Source organism: Physella acuta, unplaced genomic scaffold (assembly GCF_028476545.2).
Source record: "Physella acuta isolate Inbredline_101_S28 unplaced genomic scaffold, ASM2847654v3 ptg001441l, whole genome shotgun sequence".
In the NCBI taxonomy this organism is placed as follows: domain Eukaryota; kingdom Metazoa; phylum Mollusca; class Gastropoda; family Physidae; genus Physella; species Physella acuta.
The window spans coordinates 438,960-462,312 of record NW_026732956.1 but is presented as its reverse complement, the minus strand read 5'-3'; the positions used below and the strand labels follow the sequence as shown (position 1 = coordinate 462,312).

At 32.1% G+C, this 23,353-nt stretch overlaps 3 protein-coding genes across 7 annotated transcripts in view; 2 read left to right on the top strand and 1 right to left on the bottom strand.

The window, feature by feature from the left end:
* The first annotated feature begins 120 nt into the window (after window positions 1-120).
* Window positions 121-3,829, top strand: LOC131927836 (glucose-induced degradation protein 4 homolog). The gene is made up of 5 exons (XM_059283694.1): window positions 121-675; window positions 1,198-1,365; window positions 2,323-2,424; window positions 2,517-2,647; window positions 2,751-3,829. The coding sequence occupies exons 1-5, from the start codon at window positions 427-429 to the stop codon at window positions 2,812-2,814; spliced, it is 714 nt and encodes a 237-aa protein (XP_059139677.1). The 5' UTR covers window positions 121-426; the 3' UTR covers window positions 2,815-3,829.
* On the bottom strand, window positions 3,829-8,548 carry LOC131927835 (tyrosine--tRNA ligase, mitochondrial). Its single transcript, XM_059283693.1, has 13 exons — window positions 8,453-8,548; window positions 7,891-7,986; window positions 7,606-7,753; window positions 7,285-7,460; window positions 6,732-6,833; window positions 6,452-6,566; window positions 6,285-6,363; window positions 5,982-6,091; window positions 5,694-5,792; window positions 5,543-5,609; window positions 4,685-4,873; window positions 4,411-4,536; window positions 3,829-4,285 (listed from the first exon to the last, which is right to left on the bottom strand). Exons 1-13 carry the CDS (start codon window positions 8,530-8,532, stop codon window positions 4,245-4,247), a joined length of 1,428 nt encoding a protein of 475 aa, XP_059139676.1. The 5' UTR covers window positions 8,533-8,548; the 3' UTR covers window positions 3,829-4,244.
* A 232-nt stretch (window positions 8,549-8,780) lies between these two features.
* The window catches only part of LOC131927817 (uncharacterized), a 51,321-nt gene continuing 36,748 nt past the window's right edge, over window positions 8,781-23,353 (top strand). The window contains exons 1-25 of one of the 5 annotated variants that reach the window (XM_059283668.1): window positions 8,789-8,880; window positions 9,362-9,440; window positions 9,968-10,115; window positions 10,368-10,445; window positions 10,662-10,766; window positions 11,017-11,144; window positions 11,263-11,368; window positions 11,459-11,576; window positions 11,917-12,014; window positions 12,559-12,639; window positions 12,822-12,906; window positions 13,193-13,294; window positions 13,442-13,473; window positions 13,696-13,789; window positions 14,044-14,135; window positions 14,241-14,321; window positions 14,442-14,561; window positions 14,691-14,876; window positions 15,274-15,399; window positions 15,670-15,759; window positions 16,029-16,300; window positions 16,422-16,486; window positions 18,999-19,136; window positions 19,427-19,575; window positions 19,922-20,034. In XM_059283668.1, coding sequence (XP_059139651.1) covers window positions 10,062-10,115; window positions 10,368-10,445; window positions 10,662-10,766; window positions 11,017-11,144; window positions 11,263-11,368; window positions 11,459-11,576; window positions 11,917-12,014; window positions 12,559-12,639; window positions 12,822-12,906; window positions 13,193-13,294; window positions 13,442-13,473; window positions 13,696-13,789; window positions 14,044-14,135; window positions 14,241-14,321; window positions 14,442-14,561; window positions 14,691-14,876; window positions 15,274-15,399; window positions 15,670-15,759; window positions 16,029-16,300; window positions 16,422-16,486; window positions 18,999-19,136; window positions 19,427-19,575; window positions 19,922-20,034 — 2,513 coding nt within the window. In that variant the 5' untranslated portion in view covers window positions 8,789-8,880; window positions 9,362-9,440; window positions 9,968-10,061. Of the gene's footprint in view, window positions 8,881-9,361; window positions 9,441-9,964; window positions 10,116-10,367; window positions 10,446-10,661; window positions 10,767-11,016; window positions 11,145-11,262; window positions 11,369-11,458; window positions 11,577-11,916; window positions 12,015-12,558; window positions 12,640-12,821; window positions 12,907-13,192; window positions 13,295-13,441; window positions 13,474-13,695; window positions 13,790-14,043; window positions 14,136-14,240; window positions 14,322-14,441; window positions 14,562-14,690; window positions 14,877-15,273; window positions 15,400-15,669; window positions 15,760-16,028; window positions 16,301-16,421; window positions 16,487-18,998; window positions 19,137-19,426; window positions 19,576-19,921; window positions 20,035-23,353 lie in introns of all 5 variants that reach the window. The other 4 variants (XM_059283665.1, XM_059283669.1, XM_059283666.1 and 1 more) reach the window with 4 other exon arrangements.

Below are 23,353 nucleotides of genomic sequence, written 5' to 3'. Positions count from 1 at the left end.
AAATCTAGATTGTGCCTTGAGTCGACTAGGCCTAGCCTACTTTTTATTTCCAAGTAAGTAGCTCTCACAGACCAAGAAAGTAGAAAACCTTACAAAAGAATCGGAAGTTTTGTTTTGTATACATCAACAATATTCTACATTGTACTTGTAGACTAGTGTCTAGACTAGGCTCAACTTTACACATCAATGTAGATCCAGATCTACTAGATCTAGACTATATTCAATAGCATAATCGCAAAAACTAGGTGTGTAAACGGTAACACCTTTGAAACTGCGTTGATTCCTATAACTACAACAGACTACGCAGTTTACTAAAGACGAAAGTTTATTTTACTTTTGGAACTAGGGGCTACATCATTAAAATTAAATTTTTAGGCCTAAAAAAGTAACATTGGAAAAGTAATTTTAATAAATATTATATTAAATATGGATGTCCAAGATATTCAAATGCAACAAATCAGGGAAATTATGAACCAACGAAACCACCATGAAGGACTAATGATTGGCCTTTTTAATAATGACATGAATGATATATCTGATTCGGAACTTGATCCACCTACTCCAGCATATTCCAGTTTGATGGGTATCCCAACTTCATTGTTGTACAATGGCTCACGATTTCAAGGACATCAAAAGAGTAAAGGGAATCGATATGATGTGGAAGTTGTTTTACAGGTATTAAAAAAAATTAAATTTCAGAAAAAGCACTCATAGTGTCATAGTCTTTGTACTTTGTTGGTTTACTTTAAACAGCCAGACCAAGATTTATCAAACATGTTCTTTCACGTTAAATTCCCTTTTTACCTGGCCTTCCAAGGGGCATGTGAAGTAGAGTTCTCCTTTTTTTTGTGACTTTGGGATATAAAGAGATAGTGTGATCAGCACTAAGCCCAGCCATCTTTACTTTCCCTAAGGTGAATTAGGTACCTATCAGTATCAGAATTAGGTAGACTCTGTGATGTTCTGTGGGCTTGAACCTGGATTCAAACTTGAGACTATCAGGTTAGCGGTCGTATGCTGTACCGTGCCGTCCTTTTGTTTGTTAAACTATATTCATTTAATCAGTATAGGCCTAGTTATACTTCCAGATTAAACTGACAATTGCGGTTGTAGTTTTTAAGCTTCTAATTTAGATACTCATCTATTATTACTGTTAGCATGGAATATTCACAAGGTTTTTAAATTTTTATTTTTCAGCATGTTGATGTGGAAAAAGCTTTTTTATGTGGGTATTTAAAAATTAAAGGTCTTACAGATGAATACCCTACACTGACCACTTATTTTGATGGTGAAATTATCAGCAGTCGTCATCCTTTTTTAACACGCAAATGGGATGCTGATGAAGATGTAGACAGAAAACACTGGGTAATATTGTTATGTTTCACATTAATTTCAATAAATTGTCAATGTTATTGTTTTTGCATTCGGTCTCTAACCAGTTTAACAATTGTTAGCCTTTTTAACATGTGAAGTTTGTAACTTATTCATTTTTCCCTTATATAAGTTGTTATTGAATAGCATATATTTTAAATCCAGTCATCATTTCCTTTTTGTAAACTACCAAGTGGAATGGCTGCGATGGCATGTCTTATACATTTTCTGTTTTTTGTCACCATTTTTTCTACCGTGATGTTATTTTCATCCAGTATTATTTAAGATTTTCTTGGATTCCACCAGACCACCATTCCTTCAACCAACTAATTATGAAATCACAACCATGTAATTTAGAAAGACTTTTTAAGTTAAATGTTTGTCATTTTTATTTTCTTAGCCATTTCCATTAATAAATAATTTATATTGAATGCCTGTTTATTGCCAGTTGACTCACTAGCACACTTTTATACCTGTGCTGTTTTGATTGCTAGTTACTTCTCTGTCATAAATGATTCAGTCACACTAGTCAAAAGAATTTTTCACACACTGCCACCATCTAGTTACGAAATTCCTGTCTTCAACAGTTATATCTAAAGATTGATTGAGCCTCTCCCTTGAGTGACACCACCTTAATGTATTTGTAGCAATGTTCTAATAATAGAAATAGATATTTATACTTTTTACACTTTGTGTATACTGTCTCCTTTCTTTTCTCTATGCAAATGTACACTGGTGGATTCTACCCATGACTTATTCCAAGGCTCTTAAAAATCCTAACCATGAAGATTAATATAACTTGAATTTTTTAATGTTCCACAGACTTGTGGTTTTAAGGAATGATATTCTTTTGTTGATTTTTTTTTTCACAACTATTTTATGATTACAAAAAAGTGAGGAAATTGTGGCGAACTAAGCTCAACTGTTTTCTTTTTACATTTATTTTCTCAGGGCAAGTTTGCATCTTTTCACAACTGTGCAAAAAATTTCAATTCTGACAACTTTGATTATGATGCATTGAAAGCTTCTGATTATGTGTATATGAGGTGGAAGGTAAGAAATAAAGCTATGAGTAAGAATATCATTTTACAATATAATCTTAACCTTAAACATATAATTTTAAAAGTGTACTATATTTGCCATAGGAACACTTTCTTGTACCTGATCATACAATTAAAGACATCAATGGAGCATCCTTTGCCGGCTTTTATTACATCTGCTTCCAAAAGTCAACAGCTACAATAGAAGGCTACTACTATCATAGAAGCTCTGAATGGTAATAATACAATCAATATATTTTAACCAAAACATTTGTTTACTTAAGACAAATGATCTTTGGTTTCATTACTTATCGGTTATTTTAAACATTTCAATTTCAGGTTTCAGTCTTTAAATCTTCAGCACGTACAGGAAAGAAATACAGGAGTGTATGAATTCAGATGATTTACTGAAGATAATAGAGTTGTTCATGATGGTACAAATATTCTTCCCATTACAGATGTGGATATTTTTCTTGAATAAAAAAGTATTTCTCCTTTGCAAGTGGACATTATAAGGATTGAGAATATTATTCACATTTGTCATGCCAACATCTTAATACCCTGCTAGTGATTAACTTCCAAAAGTTCAGTCATGCCTTTTATGTTGCATGATACTGAGACACCCACTTCTATATGAAGATTTATAAAAGCCAAATTGTAATATCTAATACATACATTTATTTCTGTTATTTATTTAACCTATCAAGTTCTGTATTTGCTTGTTTATGAGCTGCATTTTGGGAGATCAGTTAATTTTTGTTAAAGCAAAATTTAACATAATCTAAAGGTTGATGTAAATGTTGCTTTAAGAACTAATTAATAAGTAAATGTAAAAAATTATCGTAAGTACTTAACCATACTTTCGCAGTACCAGTATCATTTTAAACAGTAAGACAAGCAAATACGTTTGTTAACAATATTTATTTAAATTTAAAAAAATATTTTGTTCAAATTGTTATCAGGCAAAAAAGCCTTTGTAAATTACTAATTGGAAAATATTTAGGTTCAAGATACTTATGTATAAAAACCATAAAAGTTGTCTGTGATTTTTTTAAACCTTTTTTTATACAGATTTTATGGTCTGAATATAAATTTTTCATGATACTCAGTAACCAGAGCAAGTGAAAAAAATGTTAAATGTTATGTTAAGTATAGTAGGTTATATTTAAATAAGGTGCTACTACTTTCTGTTAATGTTTTCATGGTCAGTTCATTTTCATGAATTTAATAATTAACAGCAGTCTAATTAACACGGAAAATTTGAGTCTACATTTTTGTTAGAAAAATATTTATTAATAGTGTATATTTATTGGATAATGTTAGTATTTGAATAAGGCATAGTTTCTACTATAAAACTGTAACAGATGCTACATTGTAAAAATCAATAAAAATTCTATGTGTATCAACATGCTTAATTTTTATTTAAACTTTTCTTTTTAAAAATAATTAATAAAAAATAATCATTATATAACTAGACTTGTCTTACAATATGACACATTCAGAAAAATAAAATTATTGTGAATTTTTTTTTTAATTTAGAAAGAGCAACACAGAGTTTAAATGTGACCATTTTCATGTCTATTATAAGATCAGTTATATTTCAAAATAGTGTCTACATAATGCCCTAATAATATTTAAGAAATAAATATACAGAACAGAATATACAGAAGTAATATGTATTTTTATTTGCTAGATTTGGCAATAAACTATTAGTGTTAAAATTCCCAATAGCAACAATTTATAATTTTATTTTGGAGCATACACATTTTGCATCTAGAAATCCATTCGAGAAAACTTTTCTAACATTCACATTCTTTTTAAATCTTGCCTTAATTACCTCATAAGCCAATGTACAACATGGTAGGTTTTTTTCCCTGTAAATAAAAAGTAAAAAATATAAAAAGAGAAAAGGAAAACAGCACCATTTTTTAAAATTTACTCAAAAAAAAACTTTTTTTATATTATGCAATAAGGCATACCAGACTAGAGTAATACTCACCTACTCTAACCAGAGTTATATTATTAGGCAAAATATGCTCCCTTTCTCTAAGTATATGGTAGGGTTCGGTAAATCTTTGTTGATTTATATAGACTCCCCCTTCTTTTATGGTCCTCTCTACATCTCCTGAAATTAGCAAATCATTTTTTTTGTTAACAGAATAGTTTAACAGTACTGAGGGGTGCACATAAAACAAATGTAAGAAAATTGTATAATCCATTTCCCACAACTCACAAATGGCTAGTTGTATTTGAAAATCTTGTATTTTGTTTACCTTCACGCTTGAAACATTTTATTTTCACACACAATTCAAAAACTGTCATTTCTGGATCATATATCAGCTCTGAGGTTGAAGCATTTTTAAACAGCTGTTGTAAATCTGTTAGCTTCATGGAGGCAATAGCAGGTACAGCATCACCAAACAAAACCTCTGTGCACTTCAAAGCAGAATCAATACCATCTTCTGCAGAGGTAAAAGAATTTATATGTAAACAGCCCTTGATTTGTAGTTATAGAAATACATGTTAATTTAAACTAGTATTATTAAAATTGGGTGTTGTATTTTAGATGCCTTTGATGAATTCTCAGTTGAAGTATATTAGCATCTATTAGTGTCAATCAATATATCTAGACTGGTCATGCTTTTAGCAAACAAAACAAAAATGCAACTGAAAATAGATATGTTTATCTTATTTAAATCAAGACAACATTAGAGATTATTAGCACACAAAGAAATACTACACCTACAACACCTGTTTATATTTAAAGCAAAGCAATCTGTTGTATCAGTACATTTGTTAAATTAAAAGATTATTACCATGAAATGTATGTATGAAACATATTTCTATCAAAATGGTAGCTCACAAATAATTACATTTATCAATCACTGCTTTAAAACACCAAAACGGTGAAAAAAGCAAAGATATGCAACTTGCTAGTGATAAAAGATAATGTAAACTAATTTATAATTCCGATTTGAACCTTATTATTGTGTTACTACCATCACGAAAATGAAACTTAAGTAAATAAAACTATCCTTTAGTTATTTAATTCATTGAGCTAATTCATTGCCATCTATTTACAGGAGTATCTGTGGCTTAAAATACAACTGAAGTAGTTGATGTATTCTTACCTCCATGCACCAGCAAGGTGACCTGTTCCCCCAATTTTCTCTGTGCATGTCTCTGTTCTGGTGATCTCTGTCAAGTAAAATATAAACACAGATTACACACTTAAAATCCTGTTGTTATACATAGTATAAATGAAGTTAAAAAACAGCTTACATTTTGCTTCTCCATAATTGCTTCAATTTCACTAAGAGGGAGAAAAGTAAACAACTTCAGGTATCTTTCCACATCTGAGTCAGCAATGTTAAAAAAATACTGTGGGAACAAATAAACTATTACATACAATGAGCATTTCATATTCAGATTTAAACAGCATTACATGCAAACAATGAACTAAATATTCATCACAGTTCTCTCATTTAATTACCTATTGACTTTGCATTTGACATTTTATCATTCAAGTTCTGAATAATAAGTAAAAATTTAAAAATTGTAAAAAATTACTTGGTAAAGTTCATATGGTGAAGTTTTTGTAGGATCTAGCCATAATGAATTGCCTGAAGATTTGCCCAACTTTTCACCACCAGATGTTAACAAAAGTGGTACAAGTAAACCTTAATAAATAAGAATGAAACAAATACAAAGTTGGAATAGTGAGTTGAAACATTTACTCTTCAAAATGTATTTAAAAAACCATAATCTATAGACTTAAACCTGAACTCATTTCTGAATTAAAAACCTAACTGAAAATTTAATTGCCAGTTAAAAAAAAATAATCACAAATATCTAAATTCATTGAAAACTCACCAAATACTTGTTTTTTTGTTACTTTGTCAATGAGGTCAAACCCAGATGAGATGTTACCCATTTGATCTCCACCTCCAATCTAAAAAATATTTTTATTATAATTGGAACAATAAATAAAACAGATAATGAAAATTCTTACATTTAAATAAATTAAAAAAAAAAATTACTTGAATACTGCAGTTGTAATTTCTGTATAAATGCAACCAGTCATAAGCTTGAAAAACTTGATACATAAATTCTGTACAACTGATTCCTTGTTTACTGTTTAGGCGGCTTTTTACACTAAATTTAAAAGTAACAATAATTTTTTAATCAACACAATAGTAGAATGAGGCTAAAGAGGAATAATTTTATCATATTAAAAGAACATATTTGGCAGAATTTATGTAATTACCAGTACATATTTTCATGTGCAATAAAAGCATCTCAACTGTAACAAAAACACACCTATGCTTAGCTATCATCTCTCCAACTCTAAACTGTCTTCCAACTGTTGCCAAAAATGTAATGACATTTTGATCGGAGTACCATTCCTTGTTATTGAGTATTCTGAAATAGTAAAATTAAATTGATCATTATATTTATGTGTTTCAGTTTGTCTCTACTTTTAATAGTCATATGAAATTCAAGTAACGGTCTCTTTTTTTTCTTTCTCCTAAATGTTGTGATTTGACAGGCTTGAAGTAGGTTGCGTTTGATATCCACCCATAAAGGCTTTGTTTTGACAGAGAATAAAATGGAGAAGATGTAAACAAAACTAAAAAAATGTATAGACAAGAATGGCAGAATATGTCTATCAGGGTATTATCAGAGCACACATACACCAAACTGGCATGCATATGAGTTGCCTAATGAGACAAGGTTTTTTATACTAGTGACTATGGCAATAATGATTGATGTGGGAGTTAAGGCCTGTGACAAAAATAACTTTTTTGTATACCTTCTTAACTCAAAATAGTTGGAATACACACAGGACATACGAAGAAAGTTAAACAACAACCTGAATTTAGGTAAAGGCTTTTTATCCCGGCAAATATATTGTTCATGATTGTGAACAATACGGTTGACGTTCTCCATCAGAGCAATTACATTGTTCTCTATAACTTCTGCTTGAATAGGCTCTCTGTCTTTGGTTTTCCCACTGGGATCACCAATAACAACAGTGGCACCTCCTATCTAAATACATGAAGAAAAAGAAATGAAACAGCAGCATCTAACAAAGCAAAATGATTTAAAGACCTGAATCTGATCAATTCTGTTTAAACAAAAGATAATTTTTCTGTATATATTAAATTTTATTTGAATAATTAAAGAGACACACCACTGCAATTGGATTATGTCCTGCCCTCTGACCATGTATAAGAGCAATTAGAGACAATAAATTGCCAATATGAAGACTATCGGCTGTGGGATCAAACCCACAGTATATTGATTGGGGACTTGAGAGCAGCCTTGGTAGATCAGGAATTCTGAAAAATATATTGCATCATTATCTATATGTCTGTCTATCTATCTCTAACTATACATCAATATACACATATGTATCTATAGTGTGATAGAGGAGAAAGAGAGCTATGCAAACTATGCACATGAAATTGAAACAAACCTTTGATCAGGAAAAACACTTTCAAAGAGTCCTCTTTTTGTTAGATCTAACATATTCATTGGTGATGTGCTGCTATTTCTTACCATCTTATCTGACCTGAAAAGTTTTATGTTATTATAATTACTAATAAAATATATTTTGTATTTGCTTATTCATTAAAATTGATTACAGATAATAAGTAAAACAGCCACTTTTAATTTTTTTTGCACGCTTTTATTTAATTTGCTTCCTCTGTCTGTCATCAATTTGTCGTAGATCAAACGCACTACAGTACACGTTCAGTGACTAATTAAGTACTACACTACACAGTGTGACAGTACAGTTGAGTACAGTAAACTAAACAGCAGTAGTACAGTACACTAGATGACACTAATTAATGCAGCAATAATGCAGATGAGATACTTCGGATTTTCACAAAGTGAAAGTAGAATCTAGTATTAGTAAGGCAAGTGCAGGGCCTGGCCGGATAGTTGTAATTATTGTAATATTAATATAATAATATAAAGTAAAAGGACAAGTTGGCCTAATTACTAATTAGGCCCTAATTGTTATTGCTCTTTACCTAAAATACAATAAACTATGCTTAAGCAAACATCCTGTATACATGTATGTTTTTGTCCACTTTTTCATGAGCGCGGCCATTTTGTTATCATATAAGCGGAGCTATGATAAAAGTATGTTATTATGTTTTTGAATCGAAATAAAATGCCGCATTATTCATTAACCTAACCTATAACAGCCCACAGAACAATACGCTAATCCTTATTTTATAATAATATTTTGAAAAAAGTATGGTCAAAGCAATTAGAATCTATATTCTCTTTAATTTAATTTATTATTTAGATCCGATTATAAAGCTACTCTTTATAGCGTAAAGTGTAAAGATTTTAGTGTTTTCTTTAGTGAGGGACGGTCAACACAATCAGCTGTTAAGAAACTGTTTAGAAAGAAGTAAATAATCATGTAGATCTAGCATCCAAAGAACGGACTGTAAACATTAGGATTATTCTTGCTTCCTTATAATATAGGCCTTATACATATTGTAATATATAGATCTAGAAGCTAGGCCAAGATCAATATTATTGTAGTAAATTAAAAATTATTAGGCCTAGTCTTTAGTAATTTTAAAGTAATTTAGTTTAGGCATGGGGAGGGGGGGGGGGGGGGTTATATAAAATACAAATAATTTATAATGCCATATAATATCATAATCATGACATAATCTGATTATGATATGCCTTGCCACACAATCATTATTTTATTATATTAGTCCTAAATATAATAAATATTGACAATATTCAATAGGTCCAGGCCTAACTTAACTATTGTGTACACTGTTGGATTATTTTAGATACTGATGTCCGATAATAGAATTTTTGGATTATATTTGGACATCAGTATACCCAATTGGCAATTATCACACTTGATGTACTTTATAACTACTCTGTCTTGTCTACCTGACTCAAATTAGGGAATGTAAAGGCTACTTGGCATAGTGCTGAGGTCGCAGAAAAGTGAACCCTGTATTGATCTGCCCAATGGGCTGTAAGGTTCGAAAGGGAACTTTTTACTTGTCTACACTTTAGTCTACTGTCAAACTTTTAAAATTCACAATTTATCTTTCATTGTCATTAACATTTACAATCATGTTAATTTAGTTCAGCAGGCTGTTGTTTAGTCTTATTATTACATTAATCATCTTCTCTCAACACCCATCGGCTTCAACAAGTACAATTATTCATTCCTGTTTGAATGCTAGGCCTTTTTTCTTTAACTCTTTCTGGGGGGGGGGGGGGGGGCAAAGGGAAGCCTATATTTATAAATATTAAATATAAAGGTGATGATAAATCAACTTGTACCTTTATTTATAATATTAGGTCTGCCCATTATTTACACATCTCTTTTAGTTTTTAAGACATGTACATTTTAAAATTAATATGTAGTTTGTAATTAATGTTACTTTAACATACAATAGATGAATATCTTAAATAAGCTTATTAAATAGTAATTACCTTTAACCTTTAAAATGGGACATATAATAAAATATGTAACATTTTTTTTAAATTTCTGCCAGTAGCGGATCCAGACAGTAGTTATTTACAGATTATAGATGTAAACAACTGGAATTTATGATATATAAAAATTTGTTCACACTATCAATGTGATTAAATATGGAGAAAAAACAGAAATTGGGTCCTTTTGGAGATTACATGCCTCAACCACAAGTGAGTTTAAATGTGGTCATATTTTGTTTGGTTTGTCATCTTTAACTACAAAGGCTGCATGCAAAATGTTTATATATTTACTTTGTGTTACTAGTACAACCTCAGAGAAATTAAGTAATATCCCTCACTTAAACAAGCCTAGGCATAACTTCATATTACATTTAAGTCAAAGCTATCCTTTGTCTGCAGATTTATCCTCTTACCTTTTTGGATAAGCTCTTTAATACTTGATTAATACTTTTTTTTTTCCAGAGAGAACCTCTAACATTTAATGTAGGTGTAGAAAAACCAGAGCCTCCTACAGAAAAAGTAGTGGACTCTATTAAAAAGGTGAAGGTCCTAATTGTCAGTATACATAAGATGTATTGTAGATTTGCTACATAAGATAGGACTAGCATCAATGGCACTTAATTGCAGGCATTCTTCACAACATATACAGGGCTACACCTTATGTGCATTTCCTGTTGTGTTTGATGTGAAATCCAAATTATATGCTTTATTTTGGAAGTATTTTTATTTAATATATGATTTCTGTGTATTTTTAAGCTCGCTGAATCTTTGCTATTTCATTGGAAAACCTTTCCCATTATCCTCCCCGATTCAATAACAGAGAAACGAGCCAATGAAGGATTGGGAGATGAACCATACATAGTAAGTTCTTTAAAATAGTTTTTAAGAGTACATTTGTGATATGGATTCTCAGTCAAATGTACGTTGGAGACAAAACTATATGTCATCACAGTTTTTCTTCTATTGCAGGGGAGAGGGATATTGTTATGGTTAGATTCAGGGCTAGGGTTTGGCTTAGGAGAGTAAAACAAGTACTTAACAAGATTAATGTTTTCTACCTTATAAGAATAATTTAAAAGATTTGATTGTCAGCATATACATATTTTATTAGGGTGTGGTGCAGTTCAAAGATCTGTTTATAGCACCAACATTTGATGAACTGGAAGCGGTAGCTACAGATGAAAATGGGAAGTTAAAGAAATTGCAAGAGGATCAGCTCAACATGATAAGAAAGATGGGGTAAGGATAACTAAAAACCTTGAGTACTTACAAGCCTACATGGATGAGGATTTTAATGAAATTTATGTACATTTTTACCCGCTTATTGCTGTGTTTCATTAATTTTTTCTCTAATTAGAGAGTTTGAGGTTGCAAGCAAAAACTTTCAAGGCCAAACACACAGGTGGAGACTGAGCAAATTGATACAAAAAGGATCTGATAGGACACGAAATTCTTTGCTTGAGGTTAGCAGTAAATATTTATTTAATTTACTTTTCAACTTCATTGACATGTTATGATTATATTAGTATATTAAATTAATAAATCCATTTCAGAATCTGGCTTGCTCTTTGTCATTGCTCATCATAACAGCTCGGAACAGATTTTGCTCAGATTTTTTTAGTCTTACCAAAGCACTTCAAGGCTGGTACTCAGGGCTTTACAACTTATTAGGTAAATGAACTAATCTTGAAGGCCTACTTAAAATGTTTAAATGATTAGTTACATCTAAACATTTAATATCATAAGAATTTTAAAGAATTTTATTTTAATATGAAAAATATTTGACAGAACTGTACTTTATTGTATGCATAGTTGTTGTAATGACAATAACATTTTTTTTTCTATTAATGGTTTATCAGATTTATTTATTTTTAATTTTACTGATTTAATGTTAAAGACCATTTGAGGTCTTTCAGTAGCTATAACAAAAAATGTACTCAATTACACAGCTAACCATACTGTGATTTCTTTTCTCTTAATAAGCTTACCAACTGCAGTATTGTGATTTCAGATCTTTCAATTGGCTTACCATCAACTACAGCTGGTGACCTGTGTCAGAAACTCAGAGAAGAGCGCATGCGTTATCTTGTTGCAGAATTAGATATAAAGGTAAGCTAGCCAGACCCATATGGAGATCACTAAATCAGTTATCATTGGTTTATTGATCTCCATTAACAGTGAAAGAAAATTACTTTTGCATGGTAAATCTAAATACTTATGCTAAGCACATTTAAAATGTTGATTAAATGCCAGCAAAACAAGATTTTTTTTCTGCTGGCAAAGTAGTTAGCTCAGTGTTAGGATTATGGCCAGGGCTTTGGTTAAGACAAGGGGTAGTGTAGTAATGCTACTAAATATAGCCCCTGACACATGATGATAAGTAAGTAATAATTGCCGTAAATCCTTCAAAGCTAGAATTTCAATTAGTTAAAAATTTAACGAGACTTTCTTTATTGTAAGTGTGGAAGGGCTGTATATGTGAGTTAATAAAACTTTTTAAAAACTTGAAAATTCTAATTATAATTCATTGTTGCTATCATATTTTCATTGTGTGTGATTATTTTGAGGAATTGAGTTTTCTGCTTTTGTATATAGTAAACATTCCATAAAGTTGATAAAGCTCTTCTTTAACCGTTTATTTAAATTATAACAGCCAAATCTGAAGAAAGAGTTGAACACATACTGTCAGTATGTTAAAGCTCAATGTCATTTGCTGCTTGGAAATAAACACAAGGTCAGTTAATATGTTTAGTCAGTGATTTATTTTAGCATGTGTTGGCCTGGTCCTTATCACAATTGCTTTGTATTCCTAATCTGTTGTCTACTTGGTCCTTTTAAATTTTGTTTAAAACTAATTTATCAAAATTGTTGCATTTAACTTATGCTAAGTCTGTGGTGTTTTTATTTTCTCCTCAGACATCAGATCTGCGACCTCCCCCCATTCCCTACCGTTACCAGACTCCCAAAGGTCAAGATATAGACCTGAGACTTTTTAACAGAGGTTTGTATATTAAAAGCTTCGGAGTGACTCCAAATATTTTCATAAATATTTTATCCTCACACTTTTAAAATCTAATGTAAGCATTTTTAAAAGATTACAAATTACACTTGCATATATAAAAAAATCCAAATTGATTAGCCTAATAAGTGTGAAAGTTATGAGAGAATATATAAATTGTAATACATGTATAAGTATTACATACTTTTTTTTAAAGGGACTTTATTATTTTTTAACAGGTTCTTCCCTGTAAACATTTTTTAACAATTTAATCCTTATAATATTACAGATTTGATGAACAACAGTGTAGGGATATTGTCAAATATTCTTGATAGACAAGCTAAGGGCTGGCATGTTCAGATGAGGATCAAGTTAATACGCCACTACCAAGGTAATTTTCTATTGTCAGGTAACAAAGTTTTAAGTTAAAATAGTTATAAATAATTTACAATGTCTTTTGAAAAGAATCTGTTAATACAATAATGTTAAATAAACAATTATTTTGATAAAAAGGCCTGTTACTATTGTTTGTCTTTAGGTCAAAACTTATCCAATGAGGAAATATCAGAGGTAATCCATTTTGAATTAATTAAGGCTTATTATTTGTACAGGTACCTGAGTTGCAGTTTTTTCTTCCTTAAGTTACATACTGTCTTGTACATAAACTGTACTATTGTACAAAAATGATTATCAATTATATCAGTACAACTATAAATTACATTTTCTATTTCTGTATTCCACATTAATAAGCAAATATGATAAACTTCAAATAACTATTTCAATATTTTTCAGAAAGTAACTGAAGAAATAATGGACCATTATTTAACTAAAGTATTCAATGCAATATCCACCAATGCTGAACTGGACATCTTACAGCCAGGTTTAGGTAAAAGGATTTTAAATAGCAGATTTTAGTATCAGGGGATAAAATAGGGGAATATTCAGTTCATAATAAGGCTAAGGTGGGGGGGGGGGGGGGGCTTTGAAAGTGTAACAGTAAGTCAGATCCCCAAGGTGGACTGAGTTTGTTCTAAATTTTAAGTGGAATCTATGTAAATTTTGTATTACAAGGTCAAGACTAATCCATCCACATTTAAAATTTGCTGTTAATGAAAAAAGTTGCCGTTTTCATTCTATCAGGTGCACTATTGGTTAATCAAGCTAGGTCTGTTTTAGCCATGATGAAAGCTAAGCAAAACCTACAAGCCAAATTGGATCTTAACAAAGAAAAGGTACTTTCTTTAAACTCATCTTAAGTTAAACAACACTTTGAATATTCATTACTAGGAATAAATCTTTTTGTTTTAACTATCAAATTTTTCTTTTTTTAAATACAGTTATTGAAACATTTAAAAGACAGATACCCAATTAAATCTCGCATTAACAAGTGGATTGAGGAACAAATGCGATCATTTGAGGTAATATTTAAGGCACATTTAAAAATTGTTATTAAAACTACATGTAAAACTACTACATGTAAAAACGAGCTATACCGCTAATCATAATACAGCTTTCTTTTTTTTTTGCTCAACATTTAGTGCGATTTTATTAGACAAAACTTGTGGACTGCACATGAAGAAGCCATTAGTCTGTGTGAAGAAGAAGGTTTGGACCAGACTGTCTACTTCCTACGTAGGGATCTAAATTTCATCAAAGAGGTGAGTAGCTTATTCTAAAGTCAACAATGCTTTTATTTATGTTTTATTTGACCTAATGTTTTTTTTACCCAATTGAGATTTTTAAAAAAAACTGTTAGGTTGGATAAAAATAATTTGTATCATATTCAGCGAGAAACAGTGCTGAGAAAAGAGCTGGGCAGAGTGAAGATCCCAACTCGTGAGTACACATTCTACACCAGAATTTGGTTCCCCCACAACTGGATTGTTCGTCAGTCACACATAGTTGGCAGATCAGATGTTATCCCCACCGTTATCAGAGAGACAGAACCCCTTCAGAAAATTGCGCTTGATGCTGTAAGTACCGACTGACTGTGTTCTACAATATTTTCTGTTAGTAGATATTCTATATCCTTCCCTGAATTCATGCTATTTCTTGTTATGTCTACCATGTTGCAATTAGATTTTTAAAATGATTTTTTAAGCTTTATTTATATTTTCACATATGATATAATTTTCAAAAGACATTGGCCCTAAGTCTAATTTGAATAGAGCTGGTATAAAAAGAAGGCGTTGTTATGTTTATGCATTGTTACTAAATGTTTAAAGTTTGGCTACATGTTAAAAAAAGTACCCTATTTTTTCTTCATTATTCTGTACATTTTAATATATTGTTCTGAGAATTATTATTATACCTTAGTTTCTATATAATTTTCTGGTACGAGCTCTATTTAATATTTTTTCTTCCTCTCAGAATGCAGTTTTCACTGTGCAAAAGAAAACTGAAAGGGTAACCAGCACAAGATATCCATTTTGGAGGTGGTGGAATTTTATGCAGCGCTCCTGGAGCAATACTTGGAATCTGATTTACATGTTTGGGGTAAAACATCCACTTCCCATTCTTTGTTTCAGTTTCCATTGTCTTACACTTCCTGATTGCTGTAAATCAAGATGTATTTATTGCTACAAGCACTTGAAACACTTGAGACTGCTCAATCTCTAATATATCACAGATTGGGTCTAGAGAAATTTAAAAACTTGCATGACTAATCATAGAACAATTTAATTTTTTGTTGACTGCTAATAAATGTATTATAATCCAGATGAGTGTGATAAACCATTAAATCATAGATTTTATTTTTTCTTGTAGATTATCATACCATGGTGCAGTCCTGTTGGTTTGAGAGCCTTGTTTTGGCCCACTGCTTTTGTGCCAGATTTGACACAATCTCAGTTTGATGTAAGTTGTTGGTCTAGTGAGGAAGGGGGGATAGGCTCTCTTCTCACTATGTGTTTGCTAGAGAGTTCTAGCATTGTATTAGGTGTAAAACACATTAGTGGTGGGGGATAGACCCACAGACCACATACAATTTCACAATGATAGCCCTAGTGCACTTGACAACTAAGTGATAAGTTGCTGATATTTGAGTAAATTAAATCAATCATTTAGCTAGACCTATTCTGTTAACTGTTGTGTTAGACACTGAGGTATTCTCCTATATTGAACAGGGATCCTTGTACCCTCTTGTGTCTTCCACCACCCACTCCCTGCTGTCCCGCCTCTGGTCACTGTGGGCCAATGTCAAGGAATCTCGTGCCCAGTTTGAGGCGGCGCCAGACAGGGGTTTCCTGGGCAAGAGCTTGACACGTCACCTGAACAGGTTCTGGAATTACGTCATCAAGGGAGTTTTTGGAAGTGTCTCCATTGTGCTGGTCTTCCCAGTGATGTGTGTGACAGCTTCCACTCTTTCCTTAGCTGCTGCCATCATGGCACCTGTTTGGTAGGTCACAACGTTCTACTCTTGATTTACATGGATACAGTCTATAACCAAAGATATCTAACTAGAATTGTACCATTTATACTAGACTGAAAGCATCACTATGTATGTTTGTTTACTTCAGGGTCCCTGTGATAACTCTAGTAGCTCATTTGTTTTTCTTCTTGATCTGGGATGTGGATAACCCTGGTGAGTAATAGATTGTACAAGATTATTTATTGTCATTGTTTTTGTAACCAGCAGTCTTCTGTGTGTTAAGTGGAGTAAGGAGAGTATTTTGTGTGTGAGCAGGACCGGCGCTACTTATAAGGCGAACTAGACTGTCGCCTAGGGGGGGGGGGGGGCGCAAAATGTTAAATCGCAATTATCAAAAAGTACCTAATAATTAATAACTTTTATAAAGGAGTAGTGATCTATTTCGGCACTCAGGACGAACTATCAATTTTGCACCCCCACCCCGAAATTAGGTCCATATAGGCTGATATTTATTCGCGATAGTGAAAATGCAACCCCACCTCCCTAATTTGGAAAGGTCGGGGCGCTTTTTACCAGTCACATTGCCTTTTTAATTTGGTGTCACATAATTGATGTAGAGAACATTTAATAAGTTTGTAATTTAAATTTAGAACATTTCAAACAGTTATCTCATTTAAATAGGGCTTGCAAGTCTCGTTTTCTCTGACTTTGAATTAGAAATCTGTCCTGGTGTTTTGTAATAACGGGGTGTTCAAAGTATTGTACTTGTTTGGTAAGTTTTGATGAATCGTTTAGATTTAGGAGTAACGGCGGAAGGCTGTTGCTGATATGGTTTTGTAGGTATAAAGTATCGAAGTGTTGAAGTGTCATCATTTTTATTCGGCTGTTTTGTAGTTGAAGTTCTAGTGGAATCTGATTGGTAATAGTTGAAAAATCTTTTGTTTTTTAAGAATCTATATTACCACTCTTAAAGTATTAATATATAAGATTAAATAGGATGGAATTTATAACTAACGGTAAACTTTGTTTTTTCAAATTATAATTTTTTTTATAATAAATCAATAATTCTAGCAATGTCTAAGACAGCTAGAAGCTACCCCTGTTTGATTTTTGTGAAAGGCGTCCCTTTATTTAGGGGAACTAAAATTGTATGCACTAGAATCAACCGCTATCGTATTATAAATAAATGTATGTTATCAAAATTGAATAGAAGTATGTTATAATAAAGCTACAGTTTTTAGACTTTCAAACAAAACCTGCAGTTAAGTACTCAATAGGTAAAATATATTTTCTCACAAGGTTACATAGCTAATTTAAAAGAATTTTTATAATTATTACGTAATAAAATTTAGAGCGTTATTGTGTTTTTCATGGATGTCTTAGTTACACTTGGTTAATTTAGCTATTCTTGTGTAAGTTATTTCCCTTTAATAAAATTTTGGTATTTGGATTTCCAAATGGGAGGTAATTCGTTGCTTAACTTTTCATACATTTCAAATTCCTGCAACTTAAGTTGACCGCTTACATTTAAATACAACTTTATGTTATTATTTGCTATTGTAAAAATTATATAGAGCTTAACAACTAGTTTGGTACGTTTTTTAGCTTTATCAAGTTGAAAAACAAATACTTCAGTAGCCGTTATATATTGCAATACTTAATGTCAGTAGACATACAGTCTTAGTTGTAAATTAAACATTTAGTTAATTGTCTTTTCATATTTTTCACCCTCTCCTAAAGGATTCATATATAAGAATTTTAGGCTGGAATCTATAACATTTATTACTTTTTATTTTTCAAAAACAAAAAAAAAATCACTACTGATCACACAATGTAGACATTTTACAATTATAACTAAAGACAGTCAAACTTAAAATGAGTAAGTTCCATTTTGGAACTCACCTTGGGAGAACTGCAGAGAGCCCAACACTACAAGAACTTGTGTTTTTTTCCCAGATTTTTTTTCTCCCGGGGAGGGGGGGGGGCACTTAAAATTTTTCTAAAGGGGAGGGGGGGACTATGTCGTAAAGTACAAAGTAGACTTGTGGACTTAGCAACAATTTCAATAAAATGTGATTACGCTTGCAAACTGAAATTGAGGGAATTAGTACAAACTTTTGAGACTGAGGCAAGTAAAATTTGATTTTGATATCTACTTATAACGTTATGCAATTGATAATAAATTAATATGTCACTTTTAATTAATTCTTTTCTCATACATATGTTTTAGTAATTAATTTGTGTGAAAGAGGGCGTTTTAATTAAGTTTTGCCTAGGGCGCTAAATAACCTGAGGCCGGTTCTGTGTGTGAGGGGTGGGTTGATAAAATATATTTGATAAAATATAGTTTATGTTGTAGCTCTGAGATGGTTATGAGGATTGAACTTTGTAAATGGCAAACATATAGTATAGTAAAAAGGTTTTATTGGATGGGGGTGGATGCCTTTGAATTTTTTCCAATGAAAGGTTTATTATATTTTAAATGATTGGTTTATATATAATATAAAAGCAAAGTCACAGTATTTTAATACTGTATTATCTCTTTTAATTAAAGTTGGTGTTTTTTTTTTAAAATAATTTAACCTCTTAAGCAATTTGTTTTGATACAATAATTCAAAGTGATAATATATATTTATTTTGCATTTGATTTTGTTCTGTCTTTCTCTCATAGTTAGTTACTTTAAAAAAAAAAAAACTAACAAAAAATGTAACACGTCTCATCTAGGACCAGAGAGGAACAGGATATGTATACTGTTGGAGGCTGTTCTCTGGAACATCATTTGTCAGGGCTGTATACAGCCTGTGTCTGCACTGTTTGTGGGTGCTTTGTTGTGCCCCTTGTCTGCTCTCTCTATATTCCTATGTAAGTTTTTTAAATTCAAATTTTACATTTACTTTTTAGAAGTAGAAACTAATGACATTTCTTTATAGAGTAGGATAGCTTTTAAAAATCTCTGCTTTATACAGTTAAAGAAAATTCCTACTTTTAAAAAAATAAGATTTCATTGTTTTAAATGCGTCATTTAAGAAATAGTTTTGAACATCTAGATATCCCACCTGTAGGAAAAAACAGATATTGAACAGCATGAAAATAAACACAAATTTTGTTGATCTCATCTGCTTATATCATATCGTCTATCAATCTATGACCAGTTGGAATACTGCGCAGTGGTTTTAGAAACTTCTGGGATACAGCAATGTTCCACATCATCATCAAAAACCGAGGCAGGGTACCTTCCAGTGATGGCTTTGTGGCTAGGAGAATTTCAGGTCCTGGCCTGGCATCCAGCTATTTTTACCAGGTAAAGTTGCTAAATAATGCCTTGTTTCAGTCTCTTGTCTTTCAGTGGCTTTTTAAATTGTCTTTTATAATAATTTGCTGTGTTGGGGTGGGGCACGAAATGGTGTTTTAAATTTATTTTTCAATTGTTTAAATTTTATAAAGTTTTTCTTTAATAAGTTTTACTGTATACTTTGCTTTTTACTTTGTTTATTACTTTATTCTTTACGGGGTTACTTTTTAATTTACTTATTACTTTACTCTTTATTTTATACTTCATTCTTTACTTTACTTATTACTTTACCTACCTGTACTTTACTCTCTAGTTTACTTAAGTCTTTGTTCTACCATTAAAAACCCGCCCACAGATCCAACCAGAGCAAGCCATGGCAGCCGTGGAAGCAAGGCTGGAACATGATGAGCTGGATGCCTGGAAGAAACAGATCCTCTCAGTCATTGAGCAGCCAAAAGAAGTTTACAAGTTAGTTCATTTATTATACCCTCACGTTTTATCACTGCTGGCATTATTTCTTTTTTCTCCCCTATGTCGTTCCTTTCTCTTAGATTAAAATTTTAATGTTTCACTTAGCCTTGTCAAAAAATGTTTAACGATCTTCCTTTTTTCAGTGAGTAAATAATCTAATACAATAATTCGGTATGCAATAGTTTTTTTCAAGAAAAGACTATCATTTTTTTTTAGACACCAAAAGCGAAATTTTACATTGCATTTATTGCCAAGCCTCATATAGTCTGCAATTATTTAGCTCATGTATCCCTACAATAAATCTTTCAAATTGTTAGCTTCGTATTGAAATTTGATAACAAATAAATTTGTTGGAAATACTTTGATACAAGTACACACTTCAAATCCTATAGTAGGCCTGATACACAAAACACAAATTGGTATTCTTTCATTTCTAGTTGATGCATATTTTAAGTACACCTTTATTCCCCTTGTACTTTGGTACATTTTTAGTGCCGTATCAAACTTGATATTGAAGGGCACTTCTCTTTTACAACAATCTTGTTCTTTTTATCTTAAATATTTTCCTTCTCTAGCTAGTGATAACTTTCAGCCTTTGAAGTTTACTTATTATGCTTCATTCAGATATGTTTGTGGGTTTTAAAATGTTGAGTCTGATTAAAACCATGCTTTGATGTCAGGTGGGAAGTGGGTTTTTTTTAAGTCAAGGGCTTTTCAACATTTAAGTGTGCCTTTACCTGATAATTTATGCAGGCCTTGAAGTTTGAATGTGATGTGGTTTTGTCTTTTAGTGAAGATTTTTAGACAAGTTAGTTAATGTGTGGGAAGTGGTTTTTGTTTTGAGTTTTAAACATTTGTGTTTTGCTGGGTAGGAAGTGGGTTTTTTTTTGGTAAAGAGTTTCAACTATTTGATTGTGCCTTGAAGCTTGAAAAGTGGTCCTGTCTGAATGTCAAGAGATTAAACATCTCTGAATTTGACCTAATCTGATTAATAGTTCTCACATTAGACAACTTTTTTAAGGAAAAAAGACTTAATATATTTGTAAATGACACACAAAATCACAAACATCTCTGAATTTGACCTAACCTGATTAATAGTTCTCACATTAAACAACTTTTTTAAGGAAAAAAGACTTATTATATTTGTAAATGACACAAAAAATCACAAATGAAAACAGGTACTAAAAAGTAAAAAAAACACCATTTTATTTGTAACCTAATCTAATAAAAAGAAACCCACCAAGTCTTGAAGTTTGAGAAGTGGTTTTGTCTTGATGTCAATAGCTTAAATAGCTGAATGTGACCTAATCTGATAAAAAAAAAACGACCAAGTCTTGAAGTTTGGGAAGTGGTTTTGTCTTGATGTCAATAGCTTAAATAGCTGAATGTGACCTAATCTGATAAAAAAAAACGACCAAGTCTTGAAGTTTGGGAAGTGGTTTTGTCTTGATGTCAATAGCTTAAATAGCTGAATGTGACCTAATCTGATAAAAAAAAACGACCAAGTCTTGAAGTTTGGGAAGTGGTTTTGTCTTGATGTCAATAGCTTAAATAGCTGAATGTGACCTAATCTGATAAAAAAAAACAACAAGCAAGCTTTGAAGTTTGTGAAGTGCTGATAAAAAAAAAGATTGAAATTGAACCCAGCATAGTGATTACATTAGTTGACTGTTTGGTTAGACTGGAGGGGTAGCCAGTCAATACAGTCTGGCTCTTAGTGCCTACATTAATGCTGGCCTCAATCAATTCAAGTGCTGGGAGATCCCCCCCCCTCCCCCCCCTCCCCACACTCACACTATGGGCGGGCGAGGATTGTTTGAGTGTTGCTTAATGGAAACACTTGATCAAGTTCACCAATAGACAAAATCAATTTTAGGTTTTTTAACTTGTGTTCCAGACCTTATGCCTCCGTTTTTTTCTTCACTTCGGTTGTACTAGTTCGATCTAACTCTTGTGTCCGATGGCTTCTCATTTATGATTGTGGTCAGTGATAGAAGCGTCAATATGACGTCATGCTTGTTGACGATGTTTAGCCTGCCCTAACACATCCATACAAAATGTCATCCCCTAACCCCCTCCCCCCCCCCTCGTAAATTGCTTCCTATTTTATTCAGGCTTGATTCCAATTGCAATTTTTTTTTTTTTTGAAGCCGCCGTATCTTTTTGAGGTTAATTGGGCTGCGTCAAAATAAAGTAGATCTATATTGATCAATTTTTATTACAATTTACAAAAAAATTAATTAAAAATGCAAAATAGCTACAAAAATTATGTTTAAAATTATTTTAAAAGCAAAAGTATGTCACACTTTCTGATGTCTCTCCCTCCCCCCTCCCCCAATCGCTCTCGTCATACTCGTCACTAAAGTCCAAACCTCCCTCCCCCTCTAGTACTGAAGTCATTGATGAGGACAGCGTAGTCGGAGTAATGGGATGCAGTATACATTTTATAATTTAAAAAAAAATCAACGAAAATATTAACATTTTATTGAAGTTATTGTTTAGTAGGGCAAGGGTTTATTGTTTTTAAAGTTATTTAATTTTGTAATGGCAGTGCGGGGGTGAAATTAGCTAACATTATTTGACAACCCGCAGCTAAACGACAGTATTAGACCTACGTCAGGCTGCTGTTTGGTTTGAACTCCGAGAGCTTTGAGCTGTGGTGTCCCCGTGCGTTTTATCAACGGGTTTCCTGAGGTTGAGGAGTTGACAAATATTTGTTTAACCCGTGGATATCATTGGACTTTCCGATTGATCTGGCTTTTAGAGACCTCATATTAAAACATATTTTCTGATCCAAGTATTGCCGCTGGTCCCTACGGTGATAGCATACAATGTGAGCTCTGGCTTCAGTTACTGGGTGCCCCGTTTATAGGCAACTGAAGTGTTCACACAGTCAGTGTGTTCTTTAAAAACTAAAGCCCGATCATTTTATCAAAGAAGGGGGGGGGGGGGGGAGATTGTAAAATCCAAAGAAACTTTTGAACTCTGCTTTAACTGAGACAAGCCCCCCCCCCCCTTTACCCCACTCAACATGTCTTTAGTTGTTGACAATCGTGAACTATATTTTTTTTTGTGGAAAAGTGTCTGTTAGTGTTACCAACACCGACTTGACAAAGGTGTCAGTCTTACATAACAAAGTACCCCCTATAATACAAAGGATTTCTGGGCGTAACATTGTAACGTCATTTCATGAAGGAGGCGGTCTAGCTTTTAATGAAGATCTGTAGATGAACAGAGAGCGTCATAATGTAATACATCATTTCTGGGCGAGCTCTGAAGTAGGTAGTAGTCTAATTAAAATGTCAGTTGCGTCATG